At 36.3% G+C, this 17,534-nt stretch overlaps 1 protein-coding gene across 2 annotated transcripts; it reads left to right on the top strand.

Moving 5' to 3' along the window:
• Positions 1-11,250: 11,250 nt before the first annotated feature.
• On the top strand, positions 11,251-16,968 carry LOC121794462 (kinesin-like protein KIN-14I). Of its 2 annotated transcripts, none has more exons than XM_042192635.1 (19): positions 11,251-11,680; positions 12,140-12,306; positions 12,381-12,524; positions 12,620-12,856; positions 12,950-13,018; positions 13,256-13,324; positions 13,444-13,521; positions 13,601-13,732; positions 13,813-13,894; positions 13,994-14,089; positions 14,173-14,346; positions 14,446-14,552; positions 14,631-14,809; positions 14,901-15,062; positions 15,136-15,389; positions 15,467-15,630; positions 15,721-15,870; positions 15,961-16,448; positions 16,588-16,968. In XM_042192635.1, the coding sequence occupies exons 1-19, from the start codon at positions 11,560-11,562 to the stop codon at positions 16,718-16,720; spliced, it is 3,006 nt and encodes a 1,001-aa protein (XP_042048569.1). In that variant the 5' UTR covers positions 11,251-11,559; the 3' UTR covers positions 16,721-16,968. The 2 variants fall into 2 exon arrangements, with proteins under 2 accessions (XP_042048569.1, XP_042048568.1); XM_042192634.1 differs by having other exon boundaries at positions 13,598-13,732.
• The last annotated feature ends 566 nt before the right edge of the window (positions 16,969-17,534 follow it).

The raw sequence follows: 17,534 nt of genomic DNA, 5'->3' as shown, positions 1-17,534 counted from the left end.
CAATTGTCATTTAAATGAGTGAACTATAAGAAAATTACTTTCATTCAAAGTAACTTAATCTGCATGAAGCATCAATATGAAGTATATATATTTGATTCAGATGGATGAAAAAATTGCTTAACAAATGAACGTTTTTGACCAATTTTCTTATTTTCTTTTATCTTAGTAATGTTAAAATCACCTTATCTGGATAGGGTGAATCTACCTTGTTCATACACATGTCTTATAATTTTATCTTGGAGACCAAATTATTCTCTTAACAAAGAATTACTATTCGAAATTATGACATAAATTTTGTAAATAGAAACTACTCGTTGGACACAGTGCAATACACTATACAATCATGGGTGGCATAGAATGGCATCACTTATGCAGCAATCCTCTGAATTTTTTTTTTCCCAAAGTGCATGTGATTTGGTTGGAAATATGCAGGGCACTATGTCTTAAAAACCACACATTTTCCCCTTCTTCTTTTTCATCCCTTTAATTCTCTTTATTCAAGGATATATTGGATTCTTGAAAATGAAATTCCTTGAGCATCTAACAACCGTGGCAATGACTCTTTCGGCTTTCCCAAGAGAATAACAAGACTTGAGAAAAAGAAAACTAGGCTGTTGGCCCCATTTGACCTAATCAAAGTATTTAGTTCCACTAATTGTCATTATCCTAGTACTAATGTAAAAGTCAATCTAGTTGTATTACACATGACGACATAGAGAATTAGTGACAAGTCATAAATTAATCACTTTAAGAATATTTACGAGGACTATGTCCCACTTAAAAAGATTTTTAATTTATATACTATGTGATATTGATTCTGTCGTTCTAAATTATAGTAGCACATTAATGTGACCTAATTAATCACACTAATTGAGTTTAAAGGTAAGATTCAGAAAGGGGACAACAGCTCATTTGACTTAAAAACACTTCTGTAAATTCTTCACCTATAACTTGAGGTTAGGGACAACCATGGCACATGGTTTCTTTTCCTTTTGCAACGATAACTAAGAATTTATGATTATCATTTTAGATATATTACGAGTAAACCTTATTTTTGTGTAATACCACAAAATTATAATGCTGAATGTGAGTGGCATGGATGAATAATGGATTGAAAGCACTATTTTTATTTTATTTTATCATATTCATCTAAACACTCATCATTGCACACATGTGGTAAACAGCACGAATGCAATGAATTCAATTATATCAAATGGGATTAACAACATGGTTATAATATCATTATCAACAAACCCATCTATAATCAATGATTTAGTATTAAAATTAAAACATGAAAAATAAAGTTAATTATCCGGCCCCTAATAAAGAAATGAATGACCTTGTCTTCATCATATCTTGATGGGCTGTAAAAGTGAAAAAGTTCTTGAGGAGTGCCATTGCTATCATGATTTATGGGGATGCTTCATATGGACCCCTACTGCCCTAACAATAGAAACCGAAAAAATAAATAAATAGCAAAAACAGCAAAGATATGATTATTTTCTTTGTTATTTAATCTTCTTTTTGATATTTCAGAGAGATGTGTACTTTATTATTGCAAGCAAAAGTTGGGTTAGTTTAGGTGGTTATTTAAATCTTGAACAATTTTGTGTGGTTGTCACATATGTGGGATATTTATCAAGAAATAGTTGATAAACATGGTTTGGATGGAATTTGTGGGTTTTTTCCCACATGGAAAGTCTTTTAGATTATTATTATCATTATCTAGCATGTGTAGAATCTTCATATAATTGCAAAAAATGGTGTGAAAATTATATCACGAGTTGAAACCCATAAGATGTTGCCTATTTACGAGTTTAACATTAGTATTTAATACTCATTTTATTGGATTCACAAGTTTCACACAAAAGTATGTAGTGTGGTTGTAGGATAAAGTGTGACAAAAAGAAATGCAAGTTATGAATCTAGCCTCTAGGTATTCATTAGTATGCTAATTAAGATATTCTAGTTTTAAAAAAGAGCCTTCTGGATAGTTGTTTATAGGAAAAAGTATAAATCTGGAAGCTAGGTCAATAGGTATATAGATATATACTAGTTTTATTAAGCTAAAAATAAACTATTATCCCTTTTAATTTTGAGATTTGTAAAATTCATCCAAATAGTGTGCTCACAGTTCATTAATAGAGTGATATAGAGAGATAAGATAATAGATTTTTGCCCATAGAAGAACTGCATAAGCACAATTCTAAGCCAACCTAGAAGTAGTATATAAGTATTTTACATAGGATTCTCAAGGGTTGATAAAAATGAAAAATAGATAAAAACCTTTGATGAATGCAATAAAAACATTTTGCATGAGTTGTGGTGGACCACAAAAGTGGGGAATATGGGAATGAACCTCCATTTGCAAATTTTATGAAGCTAATAGATAGTTATATCAATGCCTTCTCCAAAATAAAAATAATCATGACAATACTCAATAGCTACTATGGCATGTATTAGTGGCTTTGTGCCTTTGTTTATCATTTTGCACTTTTTAAAACATGGGTCATTAATTCTGATGGTGCTAGGTTATCCACTTGTTAGCAAATACTCCTTCTGTTTCATAGTAGTAGAGTCATTTTGTCATTTTGGTATGTTCCATAGTAATAGAGTCATTTCCTTTTTTTAGTAAAAGCCAACACATTTTTCCACACCTACTGTACTCTCTCTTACTTTATTCTCTCTTCATCTCTCTACCTTTTTCATTTTTTACTTTACTCTCTCTTTACTTAACTCACCTAACACAATTTTTCTTAATCTGTGTGCCGAAAAGAAACGCCTCCATTACTATGGAATGAAAGGAGTAGATCATATGTGCACGTTCCCGAGTAAAATGAAGCTCGGTATGCAATCTAAAAAATCTATGTAGTTTTTATGAAAGCGTACTCTTATAAATAGATCTAATCATTTAAGACCAACAGAACTGCCTAATATTTTCTTAATATCGATAGAAACACTAAGGCCATCCACAACGCTGTCTCTATACCGTCTCTTAAACCGTCTCTTAACTACTATTTGAGCACTATTTGAGGGCCCCACTGTCCTTTTTGCCTCCATCTCTTAACTAAGAGACGGAACCTGCAACGCTCCGTCTCTTAACCGTCTCTATACCGTCTCTTAATTACTATTCATTCAATTTAATTTATAATTTTTTTTTAAAACCCAATTCAATTTAAACAAACACACTTTATTAAAATTAAAACAAAATAAAAAAACACACAAAATAAAAAAACACACAAAATAAAAAAAAAAATAATCGGAAGGGCTAATCATCCTCCGGAGGCGGTCGAGGTTGAGGGGGAGTCGGAAGGCCAAGTTGTGCTGCCATATGCACAATTCCGTTCCACCAGGCCGCGTATTGGGAGTGCGAGAAGCGGGAAGTGTCCGCCATTGTGGCGGTCATGTACGCCACCATAAGTGTGTCCGAGCCTCCTCGCGAGCCCGATCCTGAGGCCGGCTGGCTTGATTCGCCTCGGCCCTTCCTTGCTCTAGCCGCTTTCGCCGCCTTCGTCCCTTGCGGCCGACGGCGCCTACTCGCGGATCCTCCTGCATCGCCGACCGTACCCGCAAACTCCTGGGATTCAGCATCATGTTGGCTGATGCCTTCAGTAGTGTCACCACCAGACGCACCAGCACTAGACGAGTATTGGCCACTCGCCGTATGCTTCGTGCGCTTCGAGTTTGAGCCCGAGCTGGAGCGGAAACCGCCGGCCCATCGTTCCTCGTCCTTGACGGCGCGCCAAACATCAACAAATCTGAATTGATGTCCCTCGTCCTGGTAGTAGGCGCGCAAAGCGGACGTCAAAATGTCGGTGGCCGTGGAACCGCTTTGGTAGCGCGCCTCTTCCGCCGAGTAGATGCCGCAGAATTTTTTGACCTGTCGGTCGACTCGGTCAAAGTGACAGCGGATCATTTTAACTGTGCGCTTGCGGGAGCGGTTCGGCTTTATTTGGTGGTAGACCTCGACAACCTTTTCCCAGAAACACTTCCGGGTTTGTTGATTCCCGACGATGGGATCGTACGATACCGTGATCCAGGCGTTGTACACCGCCATCGTTTCGAGGTTGTTGTACGGATGTCGGCCAAGATCCTCTTCCTCTTCTTCCTCCTCGTCCTCGCCCGTCTGGGGTTGTACACTGCCTCGGCCACCTCCACCGCCTCGCCCACCTCCACCGCCTCGGCCTACTCCCGGCGTGGGATCAACTGGAAAATCCTCCCGGATCTGGGATAATCCCTGCGAAAACCGCGGGATGTTGGGACGAACATATGCATCAAGGTCAAAATTGGGTGGTTGGTACCCCCCCGGCGTCGCCGAACCCTGGGTCCCCGGCGTTGACGAACCTCCACCGCCCAATGTGTTGATCATGTTCTCCCAATCGCCGAATGAGTTGAGATCCCACCCGCCGGAGCCGGAGCCGCCATAGTTGCCCTCGCCGTCGCCGGACATCTTGAGTTGGGTTATGAAAATTTCAGCGAAAATTTGAGAGAAAATTTAGATGATAGGAAGAATAGATGTGTAGTTGTGTGTAAATGAGGATGGGTTTAGGAGTATTTATAGAGTAAAAAATTTAATAAAAAACAAAAAAATATTAAAAAAAACAAAAAACGGTAATAATACCGTTACAAATTTTTTTTTTTTAATTTGAATTTTTTTTTAAAAAAAATATTTATTGCGTCAGCACGTGACGACGCCCACTCGCGGGCCGGCGAGTGGGCGTCACGCACGACGCCGGGCTGCGCCACGTCGCCTAGGCGCGTGGCGAGACAGCTCGTCTCGTGGCTCGCCGAGTCGAGACGCGCGACGAGACGGGACGAGATGGAGGCTGCAACGCGTCTCGCCGGGGTCTCGTCTCGCTGAGACGAGACGCGAGACGCCGGCGAGACCCGTTGTGGATGGTCTAAGACCGTCAAACGATGTCAGTTTTTATACATATTAAACTTATTTGTTGAATTTACAATTTTACCACTAATTAAAGTAAAAAAAATGATTTCATCCATTGTTCGTTCACTTCTACTATTTATTATGCCCCCTCTGAAATTATATTATGGATCTGCCTCTACATGTGATTACCAACTTTGTCCATATCATTATATATGTATAATTAGTAATTTAAGCTTTCACCTTAATTCATGGTCTTGCATGACTCCCGATAATTTCTGAGGATGATTTTAGATTATTTACATATTAATTCACGAAATATAAATCTACACTAAATGCATATTGACAGACCTCAGATCTAAAATAAGAGATATATGGGCACGTTCATAGAGATTACCTCTTAATTAATAGCATATCTTAGCTCTCGTCGATGGGAGCTTGAAATTCTCGTCACTCCACAGATGAATCTTCTAATCAATTACTATCTTACTCCAAGTTTGAATATATTATAAGCTATCAAACCATTAATTTAGGAAGGAGAAAATTATAACTGCAGATGGAACAAAGAGATGCTTTGAAAATCTCACTCAAAGGGTAGGGTGAGATTTTGGTTTTGTGGAATTCGTTTAGCTTAACATACGATAATGACTTGGACATGATATTACACGATTAAAATATGATAATAGTACATGATAAAATCTGATACTTACACAATAAAAACATGTTATAACATGATTAAAATTGTATCACGATTTAAATCTAAATAATAAAATTAGTATAATATTTTTCAAATATAAAAATAATAATTTTATTTATTAACATGTAACCCGAACACAACATGAAATCATCGAGTTCTTATTATGTCGACCTGATATGAACCAAACCCCATAAGGCTTGACTGAAACTATTAACTTCGTGTGTGTTCATGTCGTCAGTGGCAGATCCAGGTGGGGTCGGCCGACCCCACCACCGGTCATGGAGTGCCACCGGAAAGCTACTTTCTTCCGCCTCCGACCCTACGGCATCCGTGACTCCGCCCCCACCTCTCTTTTGTACTTTATTCTCTCTCCTATTGTTTTTCTCTACTTTTTTTTTCACTCCCAAAACCTTGTGTTCAAAAGAAATGTCTCACATGGAATAGGACGGAGGGAGTACTACTTCAATCCTACCATAAGCGACTCATATTCTTTTTTTAGTACGTCCCAACAAAGGTATGTTATTTTTTTGTCAAGACACGATTGTTCTCTCTTACTTTATTATCTATTTCCACTTTCATATTTATCTTACCTAACTTTATTCTTTCTCCACATAAACATCTTTTTCTTAAATTTTGTATTCAAAAGAAACGTCTCGCTTGTAACGGGATGAAGAAAGTGGGGAAAGTTGTTTTAAGATACCTCGCATGAATTATTTAAATTAAAATATATGTTTACCAAAAAGTACAATTATTTTAAATATTTACTATCTTATTCGACCCCACGATATTTAGTTTTTGGATCCGCCATTGCATGTCATGTCAAAAATTATCAGCCAAAACTAATGATGCGATTTGATTCTTCTTCTGCTATCTATAGATTACTGATGGACTTTGTTAGACACATATTAGCCTTAGGTTTCAACTTATTTGGATACCCAAATAAGTTATTTAGATCATTCTCCAATACATGAGTAGAAAACCTCACATTTTGAGATATCGTAGACTAATTGTACGACCAATCCGCAACACACATCATGTTGACGTTATAGACTTTGAGGGTAAGTCATCAAGGTATAGATTGTTGTTTCCATTGCAAAACCCCGAAACGTATACTCCCTCCGTCCCCTATTAATTGAAGTTGTTTGACTCGACACAAGTGTTAAGAAATATAGTGGAAAGTGGATTGAAAAAGTTAATGAGATATGAGACCTATTTTTATATATTAGTTTTGTAATAAAATATAAGTGAGATAAATTAGTGGAATGTACTATCCATTACCAAAAATAGTAAATAGTACGAATGTCAATTAATTGCAGACAGATAAAAATGAAATTGGTGTCAGTTAATTGTGAAACGAGAGATTAGGTAAGTGAGTAGAACATATCGTAGATTGGGCCAACGAAACAAGTCGTTCTGACTAGTACTAGTTGGTGAAAGACGAGAACTTAAAATTTTTATTTCTAAATTAATTTGTATAATATTGAACATATAACTAATTTTCTATTACTTTTACTTGCTAGCTTTCCGAAATTCAATTCAATCCTGACATCTAAGATAATATTTAAAAAGATTAATTTTTTAAGATGGTTAATCATTCTAATATGACTCTAATTTGGCTTTAGTTATGATAGTGGATTTGTTCATAAAATTTATACTACTATAATTTACAATTTAGTGTTATTTAGTCTATTTATGTATTAATGTTACTCTGTACTATTCGAGTGGTCAAGGTGACCAATAATCAATTAATGTACTAGCAACTTATTTTTTCGTAGGAACTAGCAGACTGTTTTCATTGCAGCAATAAAGGCGATTCCGTCGCCTTGGCGGCCCCCACACTCCGGCCCGATATCATGTGAGGGGGTTCAATCAGGGTACGCAGTAGCCCGTTAAGGGAGAGGCCTTAACCCACTGGCTGCCAGAAACCCATCTCCCAAGGCCTCGCACTTGTGCCTGAGAGATGGAAGCAACTACACGACATCAGTGAGATTCGAACCCAGACTCATTGCAGCAAGATCTGCCCCTCCGTTGCCAACTACGCTACGCCCCTGCGGGCAAAGCAGACTGTTTTCATCTTTTTAGGATTTGCTGGTGAAGATCTTTGGAAAAATAAATTATTGGAAATATTGGATGTCAGGCTACAAACTCAAATGTATCTACACTAAATTATTTGCATAAGCTGAAAAACACCAGTTAGAAAACTGACATGTAAGAGGATTAAATTTTGGGAAATGCACTAGCTAGTTAAGAGATATCCGCCGATTTAAAAAATCCAACGTTAGTTGTAGACTCGATAGTGTGAATCACAACATTAATTCCGAACTAAGTTATATCTACTTTTTTTAAAAAATTATACTACTAAATTATGACTATTATTTGGTTCGCTATTTGCATATTGCACTTTGGTTAATCTCCCTTTTTTTCACATTAAGATATTATGTATATATAAAGTGTACTCCCTACTTATGAAATCAAAATTCACGACCTTATGCCAAATTAATATTCTAACTCCATCATATAAATATATAAAAAATAATAGTAACAATAATAAATGCAAAATTAATATTCTAACTCATCATCATCATTATTATTAGTAGTAGTATTAATCATCACTGATGGTATTCTTCCTAAATATTGAAAGAAAAATCCAAAATTGCTATATTCTGGCAAAATAAAACTAAAAAATATAGGTAAACTAAATAACATGGTCAACACAATAAAAATGAGATACAAAGAGACCTCAAATAAAGCTGAAGGTTGGTGTTTGAATAACAAGTTGATTGTTGAACCCAATCTATTATTTATACTCTTGGCTATTTTTGAAATTCAATTAAATAGCTATCTCAGTTTAATTTTCTTGATATTATTGTGTACGACGACCACCTCAATAAACCCAAACAAGCAATTCAAATAAAATATAAATAAACAAGGTTCTAAAATCAAATTATCATCAGTTCATCACCTTACTTCTAAACAATCTCTTCCAGATGTGGCCAATCAATATATGCTTAATATCAAAGAAAGCAAAAGGTTTTAGTATAAAAGTGAATGTTTACAGACGTCGAATCTAATTTTTTTTAAACTTCAATCTTGGAGTTAACCATTTTCCAACCAACATTTCCTGAAAATGACAAATTGCCTACCTAGCTGGTGACAATCGTTGCACTTAATCACGTCGACTCTCCCAAGGTAAAAAAAAAAATAGTCTCCCGTAAATAAATAATAGTGTATTATCCAATAAAATTAGTCCCTTTTTTTAAAAAAAAATTGGTAATGTAGCCATCCCTTTAATTTCTATCACATATTTATTGAATTTTAAAAAATCATCTTACTTTACTAGTTTTAAGTTAAAATTGCGTCATCCACTATTAAGACTACTTATGATCGTTAGAGTCGTTACTAGATTTTATATTAATAACAAGCACAACTTTGTTAGAAGTGACAGGGTAACTTGGATTATACTACCTCCGTCCTCCAAAATTCGTCCCAATTTGATCGGGCACGGGTTTTAAGAAATATAATGGAAAGTGAGTTGAAAAAGTTAGTGGATTGTGAGACCTACTTTTATATATTAGTTTTATAATAAAATGTGAGTAGGAATGAGTTAGTGGAATATGAGACCCACAACCAAAAATGGTAAAAGTGAAATGAGACAAATTTTGGGGGACGGACGAAAATGGAAAACTGTGACGAATTTTCAGGGACGGAGGTAGTACTATATAGTAAGCCTGAAAAGCGCAAATGAATTCAATTTGTTTGAATTATAAACTACTATTACGGACTTATTTTGAATGAAAAGATGGATGGGTAAACATAAAATTGAATATAAGATGATGAAATTATCAAACAAGATAAAATTCAATCCGTCGAAATAGCTAATGGTTAATTTGAATTATTCTAATAATCTATCTCATTGTTCAAATAAAGCGCCACAGAATATGATACCTTCACGACTTAGGTTACGAACAAATAATTCAGCGACTCTAGAATATCAATCGACAATCAATGTGTAGGTATATAAAATTAATAAATACTTTAACAGATATACGTATAACACTTTCATTAACAAATACTCCATATATATTTGTTACCAAAGTAAAACCATATTCAATTGATTGTAACTATTTCCTCCGTCCCTAATAATTTGTCACCAATTAACTTGGCGGTGAGTTTTAAGAAATAAAATAAGAGTAGAAAGTTTGTTGAAAAAGTTAGTGGCAAGTGAATCCTATTTTTATATATTGTACTATTAGTTTTATAATAAATGTGAGTGAAATGAGTTAGTGAAATATGAGATCCACTATCAAAAATTGGTAAAAGTGAAAGGTGATAAATTTTTTTAAAAAATAGAAATTAGTAATAAATTTTTAGAAACAGATGGAGTACTTTTTTTATGTCCAATGTTGACGTTTCATTGGATAGCTAACATAATATATTCACCTTTTAGGTTGGCATAAGACATTTATTTATTTCGAAAAATGGGAGGAGAAGGATGAACAAATATGGCGAAGGAGAAGTAGCTGAAGTAGTAGTATTAGTAGATAGAGTGTTGTTCGATTGGCATGATTAATTATCATATGATAATCTATTTATAATTAAGTTGTAGATTAATTGATTTGAAAAGATGTGGTTATGACTAATTATCATATGATTATCATCTAAGATTAAGATATGAGATTCAATCTCATGAACTAGACACCCTACATATTTAATCCTGAGTTATAATCTAGCAAACCGAATAGTTCAATCATATTTTTTTTTATTATATTATCTTATTTTTAGGATTCGGATCGACCAAACCAGACCAATTTTGCGTCTACCTAAGTTACACACGCCAATTATTACTACTATGCATAAAGTGAGCAGAAATTTCTAGAATATAAGAGAAGAAAATCGAGCAAATAAAATGGATTTTAATCACAGATACGAACAAATTTCATTCCTATTTGGAATAAAGCGAAAAGGGAACAATTAAACCACAATATTTGTAACTGAAATCTTGGGTTTTAATGTTCAACTCTCATGTTTTTATACTTCTTAAAAAAAATAAATGTACTAATACAATAAAATACCAAATTAGTATATTACGAACTAAAGGATTTACGGTTTTAAAATGAACGAGATTTTGTGCTACATTTAGTATTATCTTATTATCGCCTATGCTCGTCAATAGTTATTAGTATGATATTTCATTCCAAATAATCACATGATGTTATAATGTAATCTGCCAGACGTAATATGTAAAAGTATTATAGATTAATCAAATGGGTACAAATTATTATGTAAAAGTTGAGAAATTTTTCCACACACCATGAATTCACAATATAATAAACAATCACAAAATGCAGGTGTACGAATTTAATAAAGTGCCGAATCAAAACGCTATAGCATGTAGCAAACATGTGATACTACTTATAAACACAAGTCATGATAAGGAAATATTACATGAAAAATGTCACACACTAATCTAAACATTTATACTAATTATTATTGACAAATTGGATACTCCATTTTAGATATTACTACTGCTAATATACGGTGAATTAGAGTTGATATGTAGGTTTGTGAAAAACCCGAGGCTAGCGGTTGGGAGGTGAAGAGGGTCGGGAGAAATGGGCTTGGGATTGGGGGACCTTTAAGCAATTATATAAATTCAAAAGTGGCAGACACTCATACTCACATCGTCACAACTCCAAGCTTTTCCAGTTCAGAGAGAGAGAGAGAGAGAGAAGGGGAAAAAGGCGTAGTAGCATCGCCAATGCTTAACTGTAGTGTTGTAGAATGAGAACAAAAGCTAACTATTCTTTCTATATATGAGTGTATGATGTACCTGAACTGACGTTGGAGCTCTCATCACTCATCTTCCTGTCTTCTTATATTACAAAGAATAATAAATTATTTGATAATTCTTGTTGAATGATTCTGTTTTGCGATTGACAATTGGACATATTGCCTGAAAACTTCATAGAGCGACTTCGGAATGGCGGCGATTGAAGGCGCATTGCCGTTTTCCGTGGCGTCGGTCGTCGAGGATGTGCTGCAGCAGCACGGCAGCCGATCGCGTGGCCTCGATTTGGATGCTCGCCGCGCCGAAGAAGACGGTAAAATTTGGGGGAATTTTGCTCGCATTTTGGTTATTTTGATGCTTAAAATGGACTCCAACCGCCGCTCAGTTTTTTTTTTTTGGGTTTGATGATGTTAGGATTCTGACTGTCGAAATTTCAATACGTGAAGAATGATCACTTGATTTTTGAGTTGTGTCGAAATTTGAGTTATGATTTTCGAAAAGGAGTGAGTGCTTGATTTCTTGTGTTAGGATATCTGCGCTTTTACTAATTCGGTTTAGAAATGAGGATGATAAAGTTGCGGTTGTTGTTTGGCTTGGTAGAGTACACGTGACTTTTTTATTCAAAACACATTTTGAGCTGTAGAATTGAGATTGATTGTATTTTGGTTCGAATTTGGATAGTTAATTGAGGAATTCTATTTCCCCAAGACCATATCTCTGGATTTTGTAGTGTGATACATAGTTTTGGGGAATAACAAGTCCGTAAATGCAGCGATAAGGAGATATGAAGCTGCGGCGTGGATGAGGAAACTGATCGGAGTAGTGGCGGCAAAAGATCTGCCAGCCGAGCCTTCTGAGGAAGAGTTCAGGCTTGGATTAAGAAGTGGAATAATTCTCTGCAATATACTCAATAAAGTTCAAGCTGGAGCTGTGCAAAAGGTTCGTTAATTGAATGATTGTGTTCATATTATTTTGAGATTTTAGGTCTTATGTGCTTATCGATGCATTTTCAGGTAGTCGAAAGTCCATCTGATCCGGTGCTTGTCCCTGATGGCGCTGCGTTGTCTGCATTTCAGTACTTTGAGAATGTGAGGAACTTTCTTGTTGCCGTGGAAGAGATGGGAATGCCTACTTTTGAGGCTTCTGATTTGGAGCAGGTATTCATAATAAAAATTAATGAATTTTTTTGTTTTTTCTATATTTGCTAGTCTTGAAACAAACGGTGGATAGATGATCATCAATTGTTCGTTAGGGAGGAAAATCTTCGAGGGTGGTGAATTGTGTTTTGGCACTTAAATCCTACAGCGAATGGAAACAGACGGGAGGGAATGGGGTTTGGAAATTTGGTGGAAATCTTAGAACAAGTACATCAGGGAAGCAATTTGCACGAAAAAACTCTGAGCCTTTCACGGGTTCCATATCAAGGAGCTCGTCTATGAATGAGAAATCTCTGAATGGCGCATGCAATGAGCAAGATTCTAACAGAACTGTGAGTAGGAAGCTCTTGGTTCAAAGTTGACACTCTGTCTACTTTAGCACATGTGACTGACATTCATGTTATCTATATTCTCTGTTTTGGCAGTCTAGTTCATCCTTAAGTATGCTTGTTCGGTCGGTTTTATTGGACAAGAAGCCTGAGGAAGTGCCAAATGTAAGTGTAAAGTGTTAGATGTAAATTTCTCAAGAAACACTTGAAAGTATGTAGTCTTTAAACCACTCTCCGTTAATTAAAATTTTAGTAGAAAGTTGACAATGTATACTTGAAATGTGACATTGTGAGTGTATGTGAGGAAACTTGCTTCGTATGTAGCTTATATATATCTCAACTTAGAAGGCTTGAAATATAATATTGTTGATACCTAAACTGGTAGCTTCTGGTGTTTTGCAGCTTGTTGAGTCTGTATTATGTAGGGTTGTGGAGGAGTTTGAGAGTCGCATTGGAAGCCAAATTGAACCGGTATAGTTTTTTTTCTTTGTTGCTGCTATGCATACCTATTGATCATTTGTGAACTGGTATTTCAAAACGCTATAGAAATATGTTTGGATTCTCATTAATTGTGTTTAATCATTTCACAGAAGAAAGCTTGCTTTAGGGACTCAACAGTTTCTCATGGCAACAAATCCTCTGTGAATCTCTCTACGCCCCATGTAAAGGTAGTCTACCTGCTGCAGAGTGTTTATTAGTCGTCAGTTATTGGTAAAATTGTACTTTTTTCCTCTTTCATGAAAGAAGGCCGAACAGAAGAAACCAGCTGCAATACTGAAGAAAAACGACATGTTACAGAAGAACAAGGTCGATGAAGAATCAGAACGTAGATTAATGAACCAGCACTTGATTGTTAATCAGCAACATAAGGACATTACCGTAAGAAATATGAAAATAGATGCACTCTCTCCATTTTTATGTATGCTAAAAACTGCTCATCTTTGAGTAACCTGGTCTAGGTGCTCAAGCAAACTCTTTCAACTACAAAAGCAGGCATGCAGTCCATGCAAATGAAATTCCATGAAGAAATTCACAATCTTGGTAAGAATTTGAAAATTTTCAGTTCTTTGTTTGGTTGTATTTAAGTATACTATATTATTGCTTATTAATACCATCTTAACATATGTCTACTCTCAACAGGCCTCCATATTCATGGACTAGCTCATGCTGCTTCTAGTTATCATAGAGTTCTTGAGGAAAACCGGAAGCTTTATAATCAAGTGCAGGACCTAAAGGGTAAAATTTGATCATTGTATATGTTTCCATTTCATCCTACTTCCTTTGCGGTAAATTAATTTTTGGTAGTTTATATTGACCAGGAAGCATTAGGGTTTATTGCCGAGTCAGGCCATTCTTGCCCGGACAATATGATCATTTGATTACCATTGATCATATTGAAGAAGGAACCATATGCATAAACACTCTGGCAAAGAATGGGAAAGGGCGCAAATCTTTCAACTTTAACAAAGTATTTGGACCTTCTGCAACTCAAGGTTAGCCTTCAAATCAATACAGTAACTTGTTTTCTTCATTTTCTTACTAGTTGATGACTCTAAAAAAAATTCTGTGATTTTATTTTTACCTTTTTGTAGAGGAGGTATTTTCGGACACCCAGCCACTAATAAGATCGGTCCTTGATGGTTACAACGTCTGCATTTTTGCTTATGGCCAAACTGGTTCAGGAAAGACTTTCACCATGGTAGGATACAACTGGAACTTACCTGTTTCTATTGGAAGATGAATCAAGCATTCATGTTAACTTCTTTCTTTTATCCAGACTGGACCGAGGGATCTCACAGAGGATAGTCAAGGAGTGAACTACAGAGCTTTACGTGATCTGTTCATGCTTGCCGAGAAAAGAAAGGATACTTTCTACTATGAAGTCTCCGTTCAAATGATAGAGATTTACAATGAACAAGTCAGAGATCTACTGAATTCAGATGGTTTAAACAGAAGATATCCTTTTTCAATGTTACTTAACTTTTAATCAGAATAATCAATTTATGGTTGCATTTACGCTGTTTGGATTCCTTTACTAAGAGTGTACATTAGAAATCCGAAACAGTTCCCAGACAGGACTTAGCGTACCAGATGCAAGTTTGGTTCGCGTTGCCTCAACATCTGACATTATCGATCTAATGAATCTTGGACACAGGAACCGAGCCGTGGGTGCAACAGCACTCAATGACCGTAGTAGTCGTTCACACAGGCAAGCAATCAGAGCTCGAGTTACTCTCACAAAGTCTTGTGTCACCTAACTACCATATATCCTTTCGTTGCAGTTGTTTAACAGTTCACGTCCAAGGAAGAGACTTGACCACCGGTAGCTTCCTCCGAGGTTGTATGCATCTAGTCGATCTGGCTGGAAGTGAGAGAGTCGATAAATCAGAAGTAACCGGAGACAGACTCAAAGAGGCTCAGCATATTAACAGATCACTTTCTGCATTGGGTGATGTGATCTCCTCCCTTGCCCAAAAGAGCACACATATCCCCTACAGAAATAGCAAACTCACTCAACTGCTCCAAGACTCACTGGGTAAGACTAACAGCTGCGTAAGTAACCTGTTGTCTCCATTATCTGCATGATTTGATGCCACATATCTTGTTTCTCAGGAGGGCAAGCCAAAACACTGATGTTCGTCCATATAAGTCCGGAGCCTGATGCCGTTGGAGAGACCATCAGCACGCTTAAATTTGCTGAGCGTGTTGCTTCTGTTGAACTTGGCGCTGCACGAGTGAACAAGGATCCTGCAGATGTGAAGGAACTCAAGGAACAGGTCTTTCATCTATTCACTTCCAACACTAGATCAATATAGTTTGACCTTTGATTTGTATGCATGCTCAATTTGCTCTCGTTTGTGTGATAGATTGTCAGTTTGAAGGCCGCCTTGCTGCAAAAGACATCTGGTGGTGGCATGCAGCAATCTCCTTATCAACCTACTTTAAACACTAGAGATTTGAGCCTGCCGTCGCCACAAGGGCTCCGGAAATCAATGGAAGGTGTAGCCAACACAGAGGTATTTGAATAATACCGTCTAAGCAACATTGCTATGCAAAATCCAGATGCAAACCTTAAAGCGTATGTTTGATCTTCACCAAATACACAGGTTCACCGCAGAGGATCGCGGCAAAAACGACAGAGCTTAGATCTAGACGAGCTACTTGGGAATTCGCCTAGCTGGCCGCCTTCAAGCAGCCCCGGCCTATGCAATGTAGATGATGATAGAGAGTTCTGCTCTGGTGAGTGGGTGGACAAGCTCATGGTGAACAAGCAAGATCCTTTTTGTGGAGTAGACAATCTCATGACTAGCTGGGATCCGAGCAACAGCAACGCGTCCGATGCCATATATCAGAAATACCTGCCTGATTCATCAAAATTCTACCCTGACAAGTCATTTAGCCTATTTCAAACAAACAGCCAGTTTGATGCATGTGCAAATGACGACGTGGACGAGCATGATGCCGGGACCAGCGACTCATCTGAGCCAGATTTACTGTGGCAGATTAACCATTCCAAGCTTGGGAGCTTTGGAAATGGTGGGAGTACAAATGAGCATAAGCCTAATCACAAACACACAAAAAGCCAAGAATTCAGGTACAGTAGCATGCAGGCATTGCCTAGATCCTTATTTTATAGTCCACTTTCCTCATTAGATATGCATTAAATTTCAAGTTAATCTTATTTTATCTACTTAATAATCTTTTCTTAAATTTATAACTTTTACGTGCATCAGGAGCATGATTCCGAGACTGGGGCAGTCGCCATTGCGGAAATCTGTTAATGAAGGTGGACATGGACAGACACCCCTGCGGATGGGAAGGCAGGCTACTACTGAAACGAAGCGGAAAACAGGCAGTAGAAAATAGAAGTTTTTTTGAGTTTTGGGGGTTTTTTTACTTTGAGTTGGGGCGGAGAATGTGTAGAGTTTCCGTTTTTTTTTATCATTTTTATCATTTTTTCCTTCTCACACATAGGCCAACACAGCAATAATTTTAGTTGCTTGGATTGGAAGATTTTTTTGGTTTTTTGGTTTTTTGGTTTGGTTGATATTTTGCTTTCAACAATGATGTGTATGATTTAAATTTATTAAATATTTCATTAATTTTCCTGTGAATTATGTCCCTGTAACTCTTTTATAAGCACTAATATTATCTTTTTCATATGACAAATTACATTTAGATAAGAGCTGTCTAAAACGAGCCGGAAGATTCAGACTTTATCTAAAGCACAAAAATTGCAGCTGAAGAACACAGTGAAACAAATAGTTTGAATTATTGAAGTTATATTGACTCCATATCGCTATAAATCTACCTACTACTAATACAATTCTTTTACTCGCTTCTGTAATATTTTATCACTTACTACATGTTTGGAGACAACAAATACAAATAGTTTTGAGATTATTTGTGAACTCTACCATAGTTTTTAATCCATGTTTAGAATTATTAATTTTATTTTATACAAGAGTACATATTTTAATTCTAATACAAAACGATTATTAGTATCATTGATTATACAAATTACTTAAAAATTGCTCGTTTATTCTTATAAATTGTCCTTTTCACGCTTGACTAATTGAAAGAGGGGGGAGGAATGTTCATATGCAATCTTGGTTTATCTAGATTTTAATTAATACTCCACGTTCCTGAAAAGTTTGATTCGGCACGGTCTAAATGTTAT

The sequence above is a fragment of the Salvia splendens genome, chromosome 3, assembly GCF_004379255.2.
Source record: "Salvia splendens isolate huo1 chromosome 3, SspV2, whole genome shotgun sequence".
NCBI classification, from domain to species: domain Eukaryota; kingdom Viridiplantae; phylum Streptophyta; class Magnoliopsida; order Lamiales; family Lamiaceae; genus Salvia; species Salvia splendens.
Note: the sequence above shows the minus strand (reverse complement) of the source record. Positions and strands in the feature narration are given on the sequence as shown.